At 30.3% G+C, this 23833-nt stretch overlaps 1 protein-coding gene across 1 annotated transcript in view; it reads left to right on the top strand.

Moving 5' to 3' along the window:
- The window catches only part of LOC145329454 (uncharacterized), a 35231-nt gene extending 14732 nt beyond the window's left edge, over window positions 1-20499 (top strand). The window contains exons 2-10 of the mRNA XM_080173614.1: window positions 5349-5433; window positions 6412-6560; window positions 6948-7045; window positions 8129-8248; window positions 13593-13676; window positions 15925-16007; window positions 17057-17131; window positions 18972-19121; window positions 19539-20499. Coding sequence (XP_080029740.1) covers window positions 5349-5433; window positions 6412-6560; window positions 6948-7045; window positions 8129-8248; window positions 13593-13676; window positions 15925-16007; window positions 17057-17131; window positions 18972-19121; window positions 19539-19770 — 1076 coding nt within the window. The 3' untranslated portion in view covers window positions 19771-20499. The remainder of the gene's footprint in view (window positions 1-5348; window positions 5434-6411; window positions 6561-6947; window positions 7046-8128; window positions 8249-13592; window positions 13677-15924; window positions 16008-17056; window positions 17132-18971; window positions 19122-19538) is intronic.
- Window positions 20500-23833: the final 3334 nt, after the last annotated feature.

Genomic DNA, 23833 nt, shown 5'->3' with positions numbered 1-23833 from the left:
GAAATAAAATTTGGCGGTTGGCGGAACCTGCAAATTCCTGTATTGTTTTTAGTTCGTTTTATGCATCTTAGGAGGAATCTTAGAAATTTCAACTATACGCGGTTTCCTTACCTATATTTATATTCTTATCACATAAGAATATGACAATCAAAGAAGTTGCAAATTTTCTGTAATGTTAATTTTTGAATAACTAAGAGAATTATCTTTATGTGGCCAACTTTGGGTAGTGTGGTGAAATTTAGAATAGATAAATAGAATAGACAATTTTCGTTTAGAATTGTCCTATCCATTTCAAACTTGGCATAATGATTCTCAATTTATAAAGCAAACTCTATATATAATCAATACCAGAAGGTCATTACGTTAATTTTAAACAAGATGTTTTTATATATGACATAATTACTCAACATTTGTCTGACTTTTTAGATTTAGAGCTTCGCTTTTATGGATGTTATTATTCTTAATTTGTTAGTGTGTGTGTGTGCGTGTTTGCATAAATTGAAAAATTTAAAACATTTTCCTATTTCCAATAAAAATACACATAGCGTTGCTCACCTCATGTTCAAAAGTGCAATTGCGGCGTTTTCACAAAATGTTTCTGTTAAACATTGATACCCCCTTCCCCAATTTTAAAAATAAATTTAAATAAGGGGGAGGTTAGTTATTTTAGTCTACTTAACCTTATTGTGGAGCCGTATACCTGCGGGACCTCCTCTACCCCTACCCTTTGGGGCTACACAGTACTTAATATAAACTAACCTGAACTAAAGTAATGAGCAAAGAAACAAAAAAATCAGCCCTTCCCCCTTATTTCATTTCAAAGGGGAGTATCAGTGCTTAGTAGTGTACTTTATGTAAAAGCGCCGCATCTACATTGAAAGCAAATTTGTTTTATATTTAATTTTATTTTTAAAAGCTGCACTCTAATGGTGAACCATATCGGTCCAGCGGTTAGCGAGATCTTAAGCTACACACAAGCAGACAGACCATGTTACTTATTTTACAAGAATTAACATAAACTAAAATTTATTTCTTAGCACTTTTTTACTTACAAAAATTTAATTAAGAATTAAATATTTAATAAATTAGGAAGTTTTATAATATTTATAAATATTAAGAGAAAAATCATTCAGCCAAAATACAATGCACAAGGAGCATTATGCTAATTAGTAGCGCAGCCTTTTAACAGCTTCGAAAAAATTTCGTAGATTAATTTTACCCCAATCTTTATATTACTAGCGGCTACGCCCCTAGAGGCCTCTAGTGGCCTTTAAATGTTTTTTTTTTTTATTTTAAATATCTAATTTGAGAAATAACTTGTCTATGTTATCAATTGTTAAATTCATGCGTCTACGCAGCGCGACTACGTAGCGCGACTATGCTAGCGACACTATGCAGCGGAAATATTTAATATTTTTGATTTTATTGTGATTTCTCTTGGGAAGGTGGTGGTACCCTCCCCCAAAATAGTTATAAACCTTCCCGGGACCTATGAGAAGCTACCCTGTTACAGAGAACCCGATCGGTTCAGCGGTTAGCGAGATCCTTCGGTACAGACACACAGACAAATAAACATCCTGTTACTTTAGTATAAGGATTGTTTAAAAACACACTCCCCTAGCTTTTTAGCGTTGCTAATTACCTAGGGATAGGACAATGGATGATAAATTTGTATACATCCTTATCTCATTGATGATAAACATAATTACTTCTCCTGTAGATTTAAATTAATATTAAAAAGTTTGGTCACAACTAATCAAATCTAAAAAGCAAAAGAAAAAGATTGCACGGTTTTAAAACATTTGGTACCTGTGTAATTTATAGTCCAATATCCTCTGCAATTACCATATCGGTTGTACATATCAGCATTTTTGTGTTCAACATATTAAGAACTTGAGACTGAGAGCCATGTAAACTCAAATTGAGATTTGCTTTAAATATAAATTTACATTCATTTAAAGAAATACAATTAGAATTGTACAAGGAACTTTAATTTTTTTCCTCAATGAATTGAAAATTTATTTTGTTAGTTACAAAATCGTATTATTCATAAATTAAAGTTTGTAAATTTTTAAAACTCAAAGCTTGTTCTACAATCTGTTTATTATTTGGTTTTCGGTCTTGTTACTATTATTACAAGATCTAAAATTTGTATTGGAACATTATGAATAACAAATCGATGTACAACCCTAATTATGATCATCAAACTTAACCCTTTATTTGCTTAAAACTATTGGTGGTAAGCAGTGGCTTGCATGCACAGGGTTAAATACGATAAAACCTTCCAAACTTCAAGGAAAGTTTTCATAGTAATATTTTCATTCGTTTATTAATATAAGTAATGGATTCTGTCATTCTGTACCTACCAATCAAGATTTTATAACAATTTTTAAGTTTGCATCTACCTGTAGAATAGCAGCCGAGTAGTTTATTCCTCCCAAACCCCAAGTATGTGTTAAAAAATGGACATTAGGAATTATAGTGTAGCTGCGCTACTAAAAAAAAATAAGTACTCTTGAAATTTAAAATTACCAAATATAAATAAAAAAACATAATAAATTACGTAACTTTAACTTTTTGAGAGAAAAAAAAGAAAATTTATTTGATGAAAAGAATAATGAAAAAACTTTAACATTTTCTTAAATTTAATTAAATTATGTAATTTCTTATTATATTAAAAGAAAAATATATTTTAATTCATAATAATACTATTCCAATTCAAATTCTAAATTGCAAAATAAAGATGGATTGAACTTAACAAAAACTACATTTTAATAACTAATAATAGGAGGATGGCGGGATTATATATTTTCCATTTAAGATTTTAGGGTTATTGCCTATAATTAGATCAAATATTTCGCATCAGGCTTCTGCAAATTATTTGCAAGATTTTATGCTCTGCCAATTTTCTGCCATTTTGCCAAATCAATATTTGATTTGGATAGATAGGAATCTGAAGCAAATTTTGAAGATAAATTTAAATTAGAACTTATTCCATCCTTTTATATTCTAAAATAATATATAATCTCACAAATATTACTATTAAGAAAGATAATTTTTTTGTATAATAATTATTTATTATAGCTAAAAAATAAGGGTACTTTAACCCCAACCCCCACTCTCTTAGGTATTTGAAACTAGAGGCGGCGTTCTAAAATTATACCGCTATTGGCTGGATTCCTGCGTGTCTATTCAATACCCAATATTACCTAACTTAACTTGATCTAAAGCAATGAACAAACAAACGACAAAGTGTCCCTTGCCCTCTATTTATTTAAAAATAGTAAACATTCTTACATGTTAAAAACGTAGTGGGACAAAGTGACTAAAAATCAGCCATATGACGTCATAAAAATGGCTGATTTTTGAGTCATTTTGTCCCGCAAATTACTAAAAACAACCTTAAATTAGTTGAATTTCAATAGAGGAAAACAATCTCACAACCGCCCAAATTAGAAAACTGTTGCATAAAAAGTAAATTTGAAATTTTGTAAATTAAAATGTTGAAATGTGTTTTTGTAGTGGGCATTTTGTGTTGCACAATAATAGTACGGGGTGGGTCATATAAAATGTCCCTCTAATTTTATTTAATGTATGGAATAGATAAAAGAATTACATGTTTCAGCCATAAGAATAATGTTCCATCAGAATTTTTTTTTAATTTCTCTTTAATTGCTTTTCTTGCACCGAACCCCTTATGAACAAATCTGAAATCTGTTGTGCCTTTGCATGCGAGATTCAATTATTTAAAAAAAGGCTTTAATGAAAAGAATGATTTTAACTTACATTTACGTGTACATGGTTTCATTGGTGGGGCTGGCGGGTGGGGTGGATAGGGGGGGGGGGGGTGGTGTTTGGGGATGTTGCAATGGATGAAAGACATTCCTTACCACACAAAATTTTTAAGGAGTGTCCATACTCCCCTTATGTACGTTTATGCTTTAGCGCATTTGAAAATGACTAGTCGATCAAGGTTTGAGAGGCCCTTATAATGACGTTTTAGTAAAATCTTTACTAAAAAATTAAAAATGTGACAATTTAGTTGACACACCTTGTAGAGTATAATGGACAATAGTCACGAATAAAAAAGATTATGTGTTCGAAAAATATATGTTAAAAAACATAATTTTTCATATGGCAGAGTCTAAGGCAAAAATTTTGCCTGGAAGTTCTAGCTGTGAATGCTCTAAATGTTTAAGGCAAAATCGTTACAATTTAAAGTAACATTAAATGACAGATATTTTTTAAGGTGAGGGAAGTATGGTATTTCTAAGAAACAGAATCAAAAACATCTCTAAACAAAATACATAATTTTCTACCTCTATTTCCAGGATCTTACTAGTCCATAAATTAAATATTTCTATATTTGTATACAGAAAATCCCTTATATTTCTGAATTACTATGCTGGATATTTAGAATGCGTTGTCTCTAAAAATAGTATTTTCTAAATCACCTGTGAAATCAAATCATTAAGTTTTTTTCCTCTTTCAGATGCATTCTTTTATGCTTATACGTAACTCCTGTTTTGTTGCGTAGTTTCTCTATACAATAGTCGTTTTCTTAAAGTTCTTTTAAATAATTACAAATTAAATATTTAAACAGATTACATTGACAATATTAAAGATAAAAATAAATATTAATATTTTTCTGAAATTGCTTATTCGAGCACAGAACATCCAACTCCCTTAATTTAAAATTAATTAAAAAAATAAAGGGGAGGGTAGTTTATTGTATCACTGTCCCCCTTCCTTTATGGAGTTGGTAAATAAGAACAACTTCTTTTTTATTTTTAATTTATTTGAATTTAAAGAGGAAGGGGGGGGGGGTCTAAATCCACAAGGCACTTGGAGGTAAAACATCGATCAACCTATTCAAAATTTTAATTAATGTGACCTAAGCTCTTCAATTATCTTTGTTATATGACAGGCCTCAGAAATTTTTGAATAGAATTTGAGAATTCAAATATGGAGTGTCATAAAAACAAGGATGACAACATCTACAAGTAACAAAGAACAAAAAATCATGGATGGTCAAACGGAGAAAGTTATAGAACAGATGTTAAGTGCTTTTAGGAAGGGAATTTGAGAAAAAATATGTGATTTGTAGTATGACCGACAGACTGACAGAATCAGTAAATTATTTTCACAAAAATCAGTAGTCAATCTTAAATAGTAGCTGAGAAATCACATTTTCCCTATAGTGTGACTAGAGGACGGACCGGTAGACAACAGACAGAACAAGTGAATTATGAAGTGGCTTCGATACCAGAAATATATTTTGCATTTCATAATTTATTAATTGAAGATTATAATGTTTAAAATTCATTAATTTTTCTTTTCTTTTTCAGAAATGGTTTTCTATTCTCCCTTACGGAAGATCTCGGGGAAGCGGTGTTTGTCACCCCTCAAGGCTAACAAAGATGACTCCAAGAGGTGATATATAGATAGATAGATAACTGCAGCGAAAGCAAACAAAGCAAAGCAGTAAATTAAATATTTACAACAAACCAAGTTTTTCTTTAGTTATTTCTAGATACACTTTTATTCACGTATTTTTGTAGTTCAGTTGTGGGGTCAAGCATAGGGCTTAATTATTCTAGAGTCCAGCTAGTATATTCTAAGGTGAGGGGACGGTTTTGAAAATAGTCTAAAACCGTCATAAAAGCTAAATATAAAATCAAAATCTAATATGATGGCTTAGTGGTTTCTTTTTATCTTATTTTGCATTTTATTAATTTTTTAAGATTAAAGTTTTGAGTTAAATCTTTTGATTCATAAGTAGACCTCTCCTTTATTTACCTAAAATTCAAATTTTGCCTTTAGACAATAATTCATCTAATGGATTTAGAATATATTTTGATATTATGATTGGGAAAAATTTAGGTTGCTAACATGGAACAACATTCAAGTAATAATATGCTTATTATTTAACAACTATATTTTAGATTTATCATTAAAAAATGAAAAGACATCTTAGTTCTTATTATTTATAGCTTATCAGTTGATGAATGTATGGAATTATAGAATAACTGCGCCTATAAAAATGATAAAGAGTGGTGTTCATGGGTTGTTCATTGTTGAAATAAAGGATTCTTCAAGTTTGGTTAAGAAAATGCAACTTTGCAACTTTAAATTAATTCCAACTTGTTTCATATTAATGTAGATCATTATTTATTAAAAGCCAAAGATAGCATTTCAAAATAGCATCTTTAACTTTTAGCTTTATGTTTAAAGTTTTTGGATTGGTTTTAACTAGGCAATGTCTCTTTTCAAAAAAGTTTTTTTTCTGTTTTTTTTTAAGATTATGCTAAGTAAAACTTTTAAAGAAAGCTATGATTTGGTTTTCCAAGATTTGTGTTTTTAATTAAATTAGATAGTTAACTGTTCTTTTATATGATTTTTTTTTCATAGAAACACCCGACGGAAGACCAACAACCCAGTGTTGATCCTAGCCCAGAATAATAACAAGAAGTGCTGTGCACCAAGTCTCCTCCACCAGGATCAGACAATATTTGATCCACCCAGGAGGTTTTCTGATGATTATCAGCCAGATATTTCAGGTTTGGTTATATTTTTTTTATAGTGCTGCTACTATATAATCAAACTCGCAATGTCAAGTAGGTAATAGGTTCGATTCACATGACCTCATAACTAAAATCGTCAAAATGGTTTTTAATGCAGAGGTGCAACTCATAAAAATGCAGAGTTTGGACTTACAGATAAAGGTTGTGCAATCAAAGAGTTAGCTGTCTGTTTTGACGGGTGAGATTGGCTTCTCCTTGATTGTTGGACCTGACGTTAAATTGTCTTGGCCAGTATTTTTTCTTTTTATTAGCTTTTTGTTTTGTCGATAATATGTCAATTCCTCCTTAATATTCAACATAAACCATTATTTTTTTATTTAACATAGATGTCCTGTTAAATAAAATTATCATCGTTTTTTCCAGAGCTGCAAACCTGTAGCCATCCGCAGCCGCAGCATCACAACCATCTAGACTCAGTGTTCCGCGCGGATATGGAGCTGGCTGACCGCAGGCTACAACAGGCAAGCTTTAAAGATTATCCTATGTCTGACCCTTGTGGAGGCCATAATCAGTACCCAAAAACATTTAACCAAAAATAATAATAAAAAGCAAAAATTTAACAACAACAACCTCCCACCCCTTCCTCAATGGGACGATTCCTGTGACGCCATGTAAAAAGGGAAGGGAGGAAAAAAATCTCTTCTCTTTTTTTCCCATCTCTTTTAAAGAGATTTTCTTCCCCCCTTCCCTTTTTCTTTCCCGAAACGTATATGACGTATATGACAGTTTGAGGTTTGTCCTGTTTACATAAAAATATAAATATCGGACAGTTTCCCTAGAAGTCCTTGTCGAGCACAGACCCCCAACCCCATATTTTGATAAATTGAGCATTTGTTTTTATTACTCTAGGTCATTTTAAGTTAGGTTAAGTGTAGCCCCCACAGGATTGAGAACTGTAAGTATAACCTCGCATATATGGACTTTAAAAAGTTTGAAAAGATTCGCTACTATTGGATGCAAATGCAATAAATACTTTTTTTTTCTTCAATGTATCATATACACCAAGTTTTTCCAATAATAGCAACGACTATTGTTTTCTTTATTGATTGGAAATAAAAAAGAACAACATTGAAAAAAAAACCAATATTCGAAAATATCCTCAATATAATTATAGCATGTCTGTGCGTGCGTCACTATGTCAAAATTACGTCATAAGTTCTATTATAATAAAAATGATGATATCTTTACATTGAAGTAAATACTAATAGACGTTGTCGGGCGTTTTCCCTCAATGTGCCTAGTTGAGAACTGATCATCCCCCCCTCCAGAAAACAAATTTAATCAAGAGGGAAGATTCCTGTTTTTTTTTTGTTTATTCTTTTAGGTTAGGTTAGTTTAGATCATATTGGTACTGGGTAGCCTTGCAGTGTATATAGACCCTGCATGGTAATGTCACCCGCTGTGGTTAGGCATTGTGAAAAAATAACCCATTCCTTATTTTCAATTTTAATAAAAAAAAAGTGAGAGGGGGTTCAGTGCTCTATAAGCACTTTGAGGGAAAGTCTCTATTGTTGCTTTAACTTTTAAATATTGTTTGTTTGCAGGATCCAGGTGATCTGAGCAGCCTGGAGCGCTGCGTGAAGCCAGAACCTATTCTGGCCTCTCCCTGCATTGATGGAGAAGTCAGCACAGATGAAATGACTTTCAGTGCTAAGGATTTCCAGGTATCAACTTCAATTTCGAGGGTTTCTGTCGAATATAAAGCTTTGGTAAAAGTGGTCGTTTCTGACATAACTTCAACAAGCAATTTTTAATTATTTTTTATAGGAACGCTGACTATATGGCTTAAATATCAAAACTATCTAACTTACCTAAATATTTTATATAAAAAAAAAAAGTTATATAACTATACTAAATAAAATTTTAAAAATTAGAACTTTGCATTTCTTCTGTGTAAAAGTATATTCGTAACATCTTTCCAATATTTTGTAGTGACCGCATGGGAACGATACGAATTCTACACTTTTTTCTTATTACAGGGTGTTTATTGTACATACAACTCAAATATATTTGATCTTTTAAAATTTTGTCTATTTCTGGAGTTGAAATACAATCCTTTGGTAAAAAGTTGCATGGTATTTATGTCTTTATAGGACTTTTAAACTATTTTATTAAAAATAAAAATTTCAATATTTTACTTAATGTTTCTAGTAATACATATTCCAAAAATCAACTAAATAGAATAACTATATCATACAAAAAATGTTTTCAAAAAAGTTTAAAATCAACACATTTAAGTGGTTCAACGGACTTAAATTTTAATGAGCCATTAAAAGCATCATGTTTAAAATGGACATACGGACTTTCTGTTAATAATTATAGAGTTACTTCGCTATATAAATTGTACCTAGAAAATGAGCACGCTGTAAATATTTTTTTGGATATTGTATTTGTACTGAATACACATTCTAGGAACAGGGATACTCTACCTGAAATAAATATTTATATGCAAGTAAAATTATTAGTAAATGGACATATTGTATTGTTTATTGCATATTGCCATTCAAATATCAATCAAGAAAAAGTTAAAACATTTAACAAGGGTGAAATTAAAAAAAAATCCTCAGAAGCCGTATATCTTTCAGTGATATTTACACTATATGCAATATGCATACGTCAATCTCTAGACTGTACTTACAAGGTTTTTTATTCAAAAATTTATTTAAAACACAGGATCTTTTGTCGATTTTTTTTTTTTTGAAGAATAGGTTCCAGCCCAATCCTTATACAGTATTTTACTTTTTTCATAATCATGTTTGTCTCAAGCTTTTATGGCATTGTATTTCCATTATGACAATAGATCAATATCAAATATACAGAGAGGGGGTGGAGACTTCGGATTGTAAATTACTGTGGTACCCAAAGTTTTAGAAATATTCTCTCTTATTTGATGCCTTAAAAAACTTTGGGTATTTTACTGTATCTTGATTGGTGTCCAAACTTTTCCACCAAAATTTGTAATGAGTAGAAGGAAGAATTTTGTTTATCAGCATTGGAGATGTATATAAATTATCGTCACTTTGTCTTATCCCTCTTATTTGTAATGTTTTTAAAGGAGGCTTTTCTATAACTAGACTCGGTTAGTACGTCGATAAAGGAAAGCTTTTTTTCCTGGCATGATAGTTATAACCAGATAGTCTGTTGGTCCATTTAAAACGAATTATTTTCAACTTTTATGTTCAATAAATAATTATTTTAGAGAGGGAGGGGCAGGGACAATAGACTAGTGCTAGTACCCAAATTTTTTAAATCACGTTTTCTTATTATTTGGTTTAGAAACGTTGGATACTTTTATTAAATTTTAGATTTTTTGCTTAATTTTGTTGTGTGTTAAAATGTTTCAACCAATTGTTTTCATATAGTTATGATTTATCATCATTTGGGATTTAGCGTTTTTTGTAATAAATTCAAAACTGCCATTATTATCTTGAAAGATTATGGCATTTTTTTCAATCAAAGGAATAAACTTGTAATGTTATATTAGAATGTGAAAAAAAGGAAGGTTAGTTATATGAATTTATTTATTTCTAATGTGGGTGTATTAGATAAAAAAATAAGGATGACATCATCCATAAGTAGCGAAGCAAATAACAATCATTTCTGGAAATGCAGACAAGGAGATTTAAAGATTAGATGTCAAAATAAAGAATAGATTTATTGTTGAACAAAACCTTTCTCAGGTATTTATATATTTCTTAATATTAATTTTTATACCATGACTAACAGACTGACGGAAAAAGTAAATTTCATGCTGGATGGTTTTAGGAATCTTCACAAAAAAACAATCGTCTATCTTGAATAGCAGCTAAGAAAATCACATTTCCATAATAGCGTTATGGACGGCCAGACAAGTAAATTTTAGAGTAGCTCTGTTATTAAAAAGTAAGTTTGGAGACAGGTAGAGAGGCATGGCGTCTCTAAAAATTCAAAAGTATTTCATCAATTTAGAGCAAATTTTTACACAACCTTCACTTAGCCCGCGGAGCAATCAGACATATTTGACGGGAAGCGGAACTGAGACACATTTCAAACTATTTTAATCAAAAAAAATTATTAAAAATCAACTTTTAGAAAAATTACATTTACAGCGATTCGTAACAATTTTAATAGTCTAAATATGGTAAAAGGTAGAAGGAAGAAAAAGGAGAAAAACGCATAAATCAAAAAGTTATAAGTAATTATTTCGACAAGCCGACTGATAAAGTAGCATGAATTAGCAAGCTTTGGTGAAAACAACTTAAATAGCATCCGAACGGACAAATTTACAAAAATTCATAGAGTACCATCGCTACTGTAAAAAAGGTTGAAATAAAAACAAAAGAGCAAAAAGGTTATATCAAATCTTTATATCATTATATCTTTTCATCATCTAATTATAAAAAGTAAAAGACTAACGGCAAATGAATTGTAAGAATAATTATCAGATTTCCTGTGCACGACAGACGCATTCCAATGTCCATTCCATATGCTCAGTTTAAGTCAATTGTCATTACTTGTATGCTTTATCAAATTGAAAAAGAATTTTATTAATAGAAAAAATAACAGAATAGTGTATATAATTTTATTAATTGTTTGTAAATAATCCTATTGTATAATTTCATTTGTCTGTAACTTAAGGTTTCGATAACTAATAAACCGAATAATTTCTTGGCTTTAGAGAAGATTCCCATAGACGCTAGGATAGGTTTTAGGATGTTTTATTAATAGTTAATAGATTTAAATTTCGGGAAGGTGTTAGGCGATTTTCCGCCAACCGCCAACCAAGCGCTTCTATAAGTAAAAATTAGGGAGAGAGAATCCGAGAAAAGAAGAGAGATAGATAGAGGGATATATATATATACATATATATATATGATTTAACATAGAATGAATAACAAAAAGTTATAGGTAATACACTGTGTTTCGTAATGATACTCTTCAGTTACAATAACATTTTGATACTGACAATAAAATCAAAATTCAAAAGTTTCAATGATTTTTACAAAAAACATTAGAGGATTTTTCATGACATAATTTAAATTACAAATATTTTTTAAAAAACTATCTTGAATCGAGCAGTATTAGGTTCCATTTTCTTCCAGGTGATTGATCAACAGGAACTTCTCTCTGTGTCTACATTTACAGTTAATCTTAGATCTCTTATTTAGGAGATTGTTGTCCTTGCTATGAATGATGTTAACTTTCTCAAGATTACACAGTTTACAGGAACCAGAGATGGGAGTGTAGGATGGAGCTTGACTAATAATTGACCATTTCAGATTAAAGTCAATGTTATCCCTTTTAAGAGTCCAGAGATAGGAAGATAAACTTGTTCTGTGTTGATATTTTGCTTGGTTGAAAGATTGTTTGTGACCAGTGAAACGTGTTTTAAAAGTGTTGCTTGTGTTGCCAATATATGTAGCTGGTTTAGTTGTGTTGGTGACTTATGCTTTGTAGATAAGAGATTCTGTTAGACATTGGCCATCTACAGGACAAGCATTCTGACCACCTCGGCAGTTGCACTGTCTTGTTGGATTGGTGGCAGTATCTGATTTTCTTAGGATATGCTTGTTGTGACCAGCGATGATAGCTTTGATATTTGGCATGCAACAGTAGGACACTTTGACAGTTGAACGATTAAAATACTTATGGAGTGGTGTGTTCTTGAAGTGTTTATCCACTAGAAGCAAAAATTTCTTTGCTACATTTGTTTTAACAGTCTGGCAAAAAGGTGGATTGAACCAAATGACTTTTTTTCTTCTGCACTTTGGCACTCGTTGGTTTGGTGGATGTTCTGTATATTCAAAATTTGTATCATGCCCAGCAGAATTAAGTGCTTCTTTGTAAGGTTTTTTCTCATATATATATATATATATATATATATATATATATATATATATATAGAGAGAGAGAGAGAGAGAGAGAGAGAGAGAGAGAGAGAGAGAATGAGAATAAGATTTTAAAAAGATACTTGTAATTTAAACTTAAACTGATTTATTTACTAAAATAAACGATAAAAAAATAAAAGTCATAAAAAAACGATGAATTTCTGGTCTTCTGTTTTTTAGTGTTGTTATACATAATTTATGTACATAACAGCATTATATACAAGAGATAATTTATCTTATTCCGCCAGACGAAAAAAATATATAGATTAATCATTTCATTATACCAGGGGTTTAGTAGATGCAGTTTTTTACTGCCGCGCATTTCAAACTGCGGGAGCATTCCCATAAGTCGCCTTGGAGCACTGCCCCTCCCCCCCCCCCCAAACGTTATATTTAAAATAAATTGAAATTTTATTAGTCAATTACTTTATTGGGGACCCACGCAAGGGTTAGTCAAAGGGAAAAATCTTCCTCCCTCCCATATTTTTAATTTAAATAAATAAGAGAGAGGATTTCAGCTTGTCTTTGGGATACTGAGCGTTAAGTATCTAAGGCTTGCTAAAAGACATTAAATTGCGGCTGCTTTTTATCGAGATTATTTAGGACACTAAAGTCTTTAAATCACAACTCTATCATTTATTTAATCTACTTGTCTTTTAGGATAAATTTGTTTATTATATAAATGTAAATACAAAAGAAGTATTTTTTATGAATTGTTATATATTGTATACCTTGTCAATAATGGTTTAGAAAAATACATTTGTGTCAAGTAAAAATACAATTTCAATAATATTTGATTTATTTCAATACTCGACAAATATAGTATTTAAAAATGTAAAAGAAAGTTTAGAATTTTATAATACTTTAATCTACAAAAAAAAGATAACGTTTATAAGTAACATTATGTCTATGTGACTGAAGCTTAAGATAACTTTTAGACCGACAAGGTTACATTGAAGATTCATAGAGATCCAGTCCCCCCCCCCAAAAAAAAATATATATATATATTATTACTTTTACTGTTTAGAACTATTATTTTCAGGGGAGCGTTAACTTTAAAACCCCCTTCCCCACCCCCATCCGTTTTTCAAGTGACCCTAAAGTGTTTGATGTAACAAATTTTATGTTATGTTTTATTTAGACTGAGAACGATGTCTCCACGGATATCCTTGGATCTCTGAACTCCCTGGAGACAGCATCCATACCATGGCCGAGTACTAGTCAGGTAAAGTGCAGGGAGGGAGGGAGAGCTCATTAAACTGTAAATTGCACTGGTACCCAAAGCTTTATAAGCATCTATAATACTTTGGGTACTTTTAGTGAGTCTTGACTTGCTCATACCAAACTTTTCGATGTACATCAATTTATTGCCTATTGTCTCATCCCTTTAGATATTAACAATTTTATGAGAACTTATATCTCAATGTGTTTAATTTAAAAGTATAAATCCCCTTGAAATATTAAGTAATTAAAACCTTTTATGAAGGTAACATTTAAATAAAGAATCCCCTTGGGTAAAATTAAATTAAATTTATTTTAATAGAGCAAAGTCTTCTATAGATAGATAGGTAAGGTTAGTTATATAAAGAGATCGTATTCAGTCAATAGAGAACAAGTGTATATCATATGAATTGGTTCATTAAGTGCACTAACATCCAATTATCTATTTCTACTATTTTTATCTTTTTAAAATCAAGTAGGTTTTAGCAATAACAATATTCTTGAATCAATTGTTTTAGCAACTAGGTATACAACACCTCTTTTCAAGTATAAAATTTTAAGTTTTAATCGTTTGAAAATATTTTATTTTGAGTGAAGTATTTTAGTGGAATTATCATTCCAACTTTCCAGACATCGTAATCAATGTAACAACAAATTTAGTTATCTAACAATGTATATGCAGAAATTAATTTTTAGCAAAATAGTTAATTTATAATATACTACTTAAAGGTTAGGTTCAGAACAGAGGTAAGGCCACGGAGAAGTAGTTTGAAATATGAATTGATAGATAAAATCAAAATTTATGCAGGCCTTTGTATTATTATAAAATTAATCTAATGATTCAAAAAAAGATAGACATAAATTTATAAAAAAAAAAAACATCTACTATCTACCATATGGGTCCCTTTTTCACCACGAATGGACAAAAAGCATTAAACTTCATTGGTTTTTAAACTGTTTCTTCTTGTAGTTGTGGATATTTAATTTAACTTTTTAGTGGTTTTGTATTCTATTAACGACAAAGTTGTTTTGATTACCACGTCTCCGGAAACAGGGGCGTGTACAGGAATTTATTAGGGGGGAGATTGAGATACTTTTCTAAACTACCCTGTTGGGCACTGAAACTACCGTAAACCCCTGATTTTTAAAATGAGTTGAAAATAATGAGGCGGTAATTTTTTGTTTTGTTATAAAGGGTACTGGTTAACCCCAGAGGGTTAGACCACCGCAGATTATGGCTTCCCTGCAGGAGTTTAGCAAAGAAAAATAAATACAACGTCCTTATTTTAATATATTTCTAATGGGGGTTGGGAATGGGGGAGGTTGTCAGTGCTTAATAGGCACTGTGTGTGAAAGCACCCATGATTTACATCAAGGTAGTTTTATTATATTTAGGGGTTTGTAGCTTAAAATCGACTTAAAGTTTGTCCTGGTTTGATATACATGTCTTTCTAACTCCACACCAAATAAAGCAACTGTCTGGAAATTGTAATTATTTGGTCAAAGCAGACAATTATTTATATTATTATGTGGGTTGGAGTATTCTATAACCCTTTACTTTTCTTCTACAATTTGTTTAGGGAAAACTTTTATACAATATTTGATAAAATTTATATATTTCAAGAGAAAATAAGTACAAAAAATTGAAACAAAACTAATGGTGTTTTATAAATAGTTTAGCAATATATTTTCTTTTTTAGAAGAATTATATATAGTTCGACTTTAGTATAGTGTTTAAAGGCAGTATTTTTTTTAATTATACATTTGGTGATTCTAATACTTCTCACTTATAACCCTGAAGACACGCGCCACAGATTTTTCGTATTAGTAATTGATTCTATTGACTTATTAACATGGCATTCAATGATAGGGTAAAATTTCCAAATAGTTATACCTAGTATTATAGTAGACTTGAAATTCATGATACATGGTGTTTTATAAATAGTTTAGCAATATATTTTCTTTTTTAGAAGAATTATATATAGTTCGACTTTAGTATAGTGTTTAAAGGCAGTATTTTTTTTAATGATACATTTGCTGATTCTAATATTTCTCACATATAGACCTGAAGACAAGTGCCACAGATTTTTCGTATTAGTGATTGATTCTATTGACTTATTAACATGGCGTTCAATGATAGGGTAAAATTTCCCTAATACTTATAGTATTATAGTTGACTTGAAATTAACAGAAAAATTGACTGCCATTCTAAATCTCATAGTTTACGAAAATTAATTTGAATCTCTTTTAAGGGAACCATATCACGAAGGGGCTCGTCAGCAACTATGTTCTCAACATCCTACACATCCTGGACAAAGCCAGAAGCTGGACACAGGTAAAAATTACCTTCAATTATCTCTCAGGGGCGATTTGTCTGCAAGTCCTAACTGTGCATGATAATCTTTTGCGCCGTTTCATTGGCCAATGCATTCATTTCAAAGTTATAGTAGAGGGGGAGGGGGGTAAATGCTTGACAGTAAACAGATTAAAGTTCTAAGTTTTCTTTAAATATTTATATCTGCTTAATCATGCCTAATGGTTATTGGAATCCTCTAAAAACTTACATCGCATTTGATTAAATAGAATTTAGATAACATAGTCGTATTTAAATTGACGAAAGAAATAACGAACATACATTACATTACATACCTAAATATCGAGTAGTCATGCTTCTAAAAAATAGGCCACTACAAAACTTTGCAATAACTGCATTTTCAAGTTTTAATTGTTGCTTATTTGATTACTTAATTGTGATTGAAGAATGTTATTTTTATCATGCAATCCTTGTTCTATATTTCACTAGAGGTTACGCCGCCAGAAGCCTTTAGTGTCACTTGCGGTGGGGAGGGGGGTTAAGGTCCTGCCTCCCACTTTTAATTTAGAAAAAAAGTATTTTTTGGGGCATTTTTTTCTATGGACGATTTTTCTTAGGAGGTTGGAGGTACCCTCTCCAAAAATTATCATAAAATTTTTCTGGATCTATAAGAAGCTTCATGTATAATTGCAAAGGAGAACCATATCAGTCCAGCGATTAGGGAGATCCTTTGCAAGTGTGTCTGTATGCTCTTTTGTACCCCAGGATATTGCTTACCACTTAGTTCTTCTTTACAATGCAGCTTCTTATAGGTCCTGGGAAGGTGTATAACTATTTTAGAGGAGGGTATCATCACATTTGTTTTGTAGAGGCCTCTAAGGTCGTATCTACTAATTTACACAAAAAGTATAGATTCTAATAGCAAAACCCAATTATTAACCCATTTTTTTACTTTTCATCAGTCCAAAAGGCATTTTGAAAAAAGCTCTGCAAATCAAATGTCCTCCTTGTTTTCAGCTATTTAAAAAATGATTATCAATTTGATTTTAGATAATTTGTTTTATTTTTAGAACTTCTGAGAACAGTTTTGTGCCGCACAGTTCAATTCTGGATAAAGAAACCTGCAGTGCTAAACCTATTCCAAGGTAAATTTAAACAACTTTTGTCGTACATGCTTGGTGTCCTATTTTAGATAATCAAAACTATGCTGCTATTATTAATACTCGATGCCGCTCATTAGGCGGCAGTAACGCGCCCCGTCCCCATCCCCCTTAGTTTTCAAATTTTCTATGAAGGGGCATAACCCAGCGGTCCTCCTTGTAGCTAACTTAACCTAACCTAAAGTAAAAATTAAACACACAACAATACTACTCAACCCTACATATAAAATAGGGAGGTTTCCTTTTCATAGAAATGTATCTCGAAAAAGGCTAAACCAATTATTTTATGATTTTCAGGGAGACTTTATGAATGTCTTAAAATTTTTAAATTCTATTAAATTTTGATCACACCTCAAGACAAAGTTATGAAAAATAACTCTTTTATCAAATATTGCAAAAAAAAAATATTTTATACATATTGCTATTGATTTAAGGCCATGACAATAATAAGTTGGAAAGAAAAATTTATTTATCGAGCATTTTGAACTGTGCTGAAAATTTCTAGACCAATTTTACTTATATTGTACAGTTAATTGACTAGGAATAAGACTTTGGTAGTAGCTGTGCACCCACCAAATTCTTTATTTAATCCTGTACATAGTTTAATCGTGTACAAAAGTACAAGGCCAAATTTCACGTTTATGTTCTACATACAAAAATAGTTGGATATCATTCCGTCTGCTTGTGAGTGTGCTGTAATAGATCTCTCTAACGGCCGAAATGTATGCCTGTACTATAAGAAAATTATTATTTGCAATTAGGGTTAATATTGAAAAAGGTAGATTTATGTAGAATTAATTTATAAAATGTGAGTTAAATGTGATTTCACAGTTGTAATAAAGACAATATAAAGCCTGAAAAAAAGATATTCTAACATAATAATATAGATTTCAAAACGATTACATAGGACAAAAAGGACTAGCCTATCAGTTAGGGGTTCCTTAGCCTTGCAGAGATGTAATGGTATATTTTAAACTGAAAAAAGGTTAACCCGCAGTCTAGAACAAGATATTTTACAGGATTTGTCCCTGTGTTCACCTAGGTTACTAGATATACCTACACCTTCTGTACTGTAAAACATTAGATAGGATTAAGGAAAACTTGGAAAAACTTTGTAAAATTCTGAAATAAAACTCTGGGCAAATTAACTAAAAAGCTAAAGCCTAAAGTTTGCTAAATATAGGAGTAAAGAAAGTGAGAAATAAACTTTACTGTTTTATTGTATCAATGCTTATTTGCAGAACTCAAGCTGTAATAGATTTTGAGAAGTCCCCCCTCCCCCCCCCCCTCAACATTAAGGCATTTTTTGGGTCTAACCTTGAAGGGTTAGGAAATATAAAATATTCCTTCTGGAGGAAAAAAGTGTATTATTAATTTGCATATCGCTTTATTCTAGGTTGAAATTTAATACTATTTAAAGCTAATCTTAGTATGTGGTGAACTTAAACTCTTATATAAACTTTACAAATGGAAATTTTATATTTAATTGAATTTAGATGAACAAAAAGTATCATAAAATAAAAAATATTTATTAAATTATACTTTAATTTCGTTATTTAAGAGTAGTTTGACTTTAAGAAAGTGTTTGAGAAACAAAACTCAAACAAAAAATCTTACGTAGAAAAAAAATATGTAAAAATTGCAAAATGAACCAATCTAAAGCTTCTGTTCAAAGGTCAAGCCGATTACGAGATTTTAATTTACAAACAGCCAGAAATAAAAGGGATTGTGTTATTGTTCAGTACTTAACAGGGCATTTTGAGGGAATATGGAAATCATCTTTTCCCCTTATCTGTAACCAAAATTGATAGTAGTACATTTTTAGAAGTCGGTCAGTACGACGTACAAGCAAGCGGTCCTCGTGTGGCAGATATTTGAAGAGAGACAGTTCAGCTGACACAAGCAAGGATATTGATGATATTGAAGACTTTGAATTTGACGGAGGCCTCGATGATCTAGTTCATGATGATGAAAGGTAAGATAAAATGGTCAGAACAAATTAAATCTTTCATATTTTTTAAAGATCTTTTTGAATTAGATTTTTATAATATTCTAGCCGGTTTTTTTCAATACAAAGTAGTGGGAAGTATGTTTTTCTGCCTTTATGAAATTTTTTAGTTATTCATTCAAATAGTAATTGTAAGTCTATAAAAAAATTCTCAGGATGTTTTATTGAAATTTTACGTTTTTCTTCTTATCGGGTTTACAATTTTGTAGGCATTGAGTGTACACAAAAGAACAAAAAATCTTTTTTTCATTTTCAAAAAGGCATCTGTTTTTTAGAAAATCTTTAATTTGTAGAATCATTGCACTGTTTTACAAATCTTTTTTTATTCTTGTGTTTTGATGAAATTGTTTACTTTCATATAATTATGCATATATTTATTTTCAGTACATACCAGACCCGACAAGAAGAAATGCTGCGCTCTGCCCACCTATACCCCGCTCACGCCGCCGTCGCACTAGCCTCTCCCGACCTTATTTCCTCTTCTACCCCCGAGATCCCGACACCGCAGAACACCGCCAACCCCGGCCACGCCCCGCGGTACCACGGAGCCCTAACAACGTCCCCGGATCTAGCCTATGAAAGCTTGAATCCGTCTGCCGATGAATTGTCGAAATGACGAAATCCGAGTGTTAATAAAAAGCTGCCGGTCAAGTACTTTTTGACCCTTATTTGATTTTTATTCAAGATCAAAATCTAAATAAAGTTATTGTAAAAAATTGTCTGGACTTTACCAGAAAAAAAGTGTTAACCAATAAGAAAAGTTTCCTATTCAAAATCAAATTGAAATAGACAAACAGTAAATTTAGTATAACTTGTAGGTTCAATCATTTTTAAAGTTATTTAATGTAAATACAAATATATAATCGCATATCAATTAAAATTTTTCCATAAATAAAAGTAATATTAATAAGTTTAAATGCATAGCAGTGTAGAAAATCGTAAATTTTAATGATGTTTGATAGGATAATTTGACTTTTTGTATTTTTAAGGCATATCATAAGAATTTGTAAAATTAAAAGAAAAAGTTTTAACATGAATAAAGAGAGTGTGAAAGAATGACTTTAGTAAGTCTAAAGCAATAAATTAAAGGCCACATTTAACAAAGAATAATTTATCTTAAAAACAAATTTACACTCTATTTTTCTCAGGAATGAAAGGACAGGTAAACAGAGATTTTTTTTATATTTATAAAGATGGAAGTGTAAAACATCATATATAGCTTTTAAATGGTATCTTGATTTAAAGAAAGGCAATTCAATGAAATTAGTTGTTTTCTTAAATCTAACAGCTGAGGAATAAATTATTAGTTAGGATTTTTCTTAGTCTTACATAGATGAAAAAATATGTAAGGAATCCCCAGGTTAAACTTAGATATCTCTGGTTGACCTATTGCCACTTGAAATAGCAGCAGTAAAACTATATTTTTAAATTTTTTCGCTCATATGCTTGTCCAATAATTTCCGAGCTTTTTGAAAGAGACTTAAAGTTAACATGTCTCTGGAGTATACTTCATTGTCTCGTAAATTCAATATTTAAGTATTACAGCTACTATACAACTATAAGGTCTGTTCGTTCGTCTGATTTTACTTATTGGGTAGTCATAGTTTATAGGTAACCTTATTCCGGGAGGGGAGGGGGGGTTGAGCGCTCCCAAGAAGATTGATTTTTAAGAGCCCCCATGAATAAATTTAAAAAGTTAAATGAAAAAAAGTAAATAAAAGTTTGTCATCTCTTTAAAAGCTAATTACCTAAATGAAGCTTGCTAATTTTACGCTTCATTCAAATAAAATTATTTTTGTTTTAACTACTTTTTTTCACAGAGTAGAACGCTTAAATTTTGTAAAAAAATATAGGTTGTATTATCCTAGATTGTAAAATTTAACAAAATTGATATTTTAGAGCTTTTCTTATTCCAAGTCTGATTTTGTTTGTCTGAAAACTTTTTGATTTGTAAAATTTTGAAATGTTTTGTAAATAAAAACTGATTTGGTGATTCCTAGTTTATAAGGGGTATCCCATCTGTAAAGATATTTATTTATTTTTTGTAAAATTTTTGTGTTTTTATATTGAAATTATTCTACCTTACCTTATTTCTTTCTCAAAATGCTATTTCTCTTATATCAAAAATAAAGATTTTCAATTAAAATAGCCACGTTTAAAAACCATATTAATGTAATATAAATTGAACTTTCATATTCTATTTTAAAAGAATATAATTTTCATGATAAACACTTGTAAATTAAAGTTTTTTTTTGAAATTATTTACTTACAGTCTACAATCCAATAAGAATAATGATATACATATAATATAAACCTAAAACATTTATGACATGATTAAATATTTAATTGTCCTATATTGTAGAAATATAGAAAATATATATTTATGTAAATATTAATCAAGTGTTTTTATCCGCGAGGCTACAATACAATTTTCTGGGTCGGAATTATTTTGACAATATTCTATATATCTTTAGAATCTAATTGAAAGTAATAATAAGCGTTGCATTTTCACCTATCAAAAGCCATTTTGAAAATACGACGAATCGCCCCCTTAAAAGGCGTTGCCACGAAAGGGAATATACCCGAGTATTTTAATAGCTAGATTATCCTGGTTTCCCAGTTCCTATAAAAGCTTTATTTTTTCCATAATCATTTTGATTCAAAGAGCTTCGATACAGATAAAAATATTCGTTATTGTTTCCATTAATAAAAGTTTATTGCGCATTTCATTGGAAATACCAAAAATAATAATACATTAATTATGCATTGAAGTTATTGTTTTATTTTCCAATTTTTTTCAAATTGCAGATGTTATTAATCATACTGTCGTTTCAGGGAACTAAAGGTATAAGATAATGGCCGTTAAAATAATGTAATTCCCAATTATGCTACACATAATTATCCTTTGTGTAGATTACAATTTGTAGTTCAAGTGTGTGTATACTAAACTTAATTAACTAACTGATCAATGAAAGTCCCCAAAGTTAAATGTACCCCAACGAATAAGAAAATGTAATTATAAAACATTGGGGACTAGTGTAATAAACATCCGAATGTCTCCTTATTCTCTGCCGTTAGGTATTTTATTTAAATATTAAATAGTTGAACCATATTTCTAAGTGTATATGTACAGACAATTTAACTCAATTTGGCCCTAATAAAGTAGGTAGCATCAAATCTGTACTTATTTAAACCTATCTAATGCAAGGTTTGCAGTAACAGTTTTTATACCTCTTTTGGCCAAGATATTTTGGATGATAGAGTTGTCCTATAGATGAAAAACATTCCCAATGATGAGGTATGTGCTCAATTCCCCGAAAAATAGCTTAAAACCATTGAAGGTATTAGTAGGTATATTCTCTGTAAAGTAAAACCTAAACGGCTCGGAGGTTATCGGGTTCTTAAGGGACAAACAATTATGAACTGAACTTTGTTTATTTTTCAGAATAAGACATTTCAAAAATAAAAACAATATTTGAGACAAAATACAGCCTTGAAAATGACATAAAATTCATTCTTTGTTTTTAATATTTTTCTCATATTTTCATCTTAGAAAGAAACATTTTTCATTTCTTTCAAAATAATGAAATAAAAACCTCAAAACATGCTTGAGTCGTGATTAATTAGGGTCTAATTTTCATTAATTTCAGGAATCTTAAGGGATATGACAATGAAGATAAATTAACATAAATCTCCAATAATGATACCAAACTTTATCCCTTATTATTTTTATTAAAATTATTGGTTAAAAGTTTAGATACATTTAGTTTGAATCCTACCAATTGATATTCAACAAAAGTACCCAAAGTTTTTGAGCCAACAAATAAAATAATATGGTTACAAGACTTTGGATACCAGTGTAATTTATAATCCAATATCACCTCCCTCCCTGAGCGAGAATGTCAAAAATGAGAAGATAAGTTGTTTCAAGTTAATATACTTTTATTAAAGCAAATTAAAATATTTTATAATCTAATTTTAGATATTATGCACCTTCTATTCTTCATATTAAAAGTTTTGGCCTTTTAATATTTGAATCCTAATTATAGACAGACTATGTAAAAAGAAATGGATTCTATTCTACATGCTAGAAATTGTAAGAGAACATAAATGTACAGGGTGAGTCAGAAAAAACTGAGTTTTTCGATGTCCTTGTTCTCTGTACAAAAGCACATCAAACTTGTAAAAGGTGTTTTTCATTATCTCTAAAAATGCGGCCTCTATGATAGGTGTATGGTGTCAAAAAATGCCTGTAAAAATGTTGATCAAGAAAAATTTAAGTAACTCATCTATTTTGTATAAAAAAATCTTAAAATTTCAATATTTATTTAGAAAAAGGTCTAAGAAAAGTACTTCAATGAGTTTTAAAGGTGAAATGCTTTTTGGCTCCTCACACAAGCATTTTTAGAATACTGCAATTTGTCATTTTTTCATATTTCTTGATTGTGATGCATGGGGTTTAAAAGAATTTTCTATAATAACGTAGCTTATTGTAAAAAGAAAAAAAAAACTTTTTATTTCACAAAAAAATCTCTAAAGATAAAAAAGTTATCAAGGTTTGAATTTTTGAAATAAAAATGCCTTTTAGAAACCCTACCCTATTTAAATGAAGTTATTATGATGGATAATAACACACAAGTATAATTTGTCAAAGGGGGCGGATATTTTGGAGATTAAAT

Source organism: Acartia tonsa, chromosome 10, assembly GCF_053477335.1.
Source record: "Acartia tonsa isolate MP-2025a chromosome 10, ASM5347733v1, whole genome shotgun sequence".
In the NCBI taxonomy this organism is placed as follows: domain Eukaryota; kingdom Metazoa; phylum Arthropoda; class Copepoda; order Calanoida; family Acartiidae; genus Acartia; species Acartia tonsa.
Note: the sequence above shows the minus strand (reverse complement) of the source record. Positions and strands in the feature narration are given on the sequence as shown.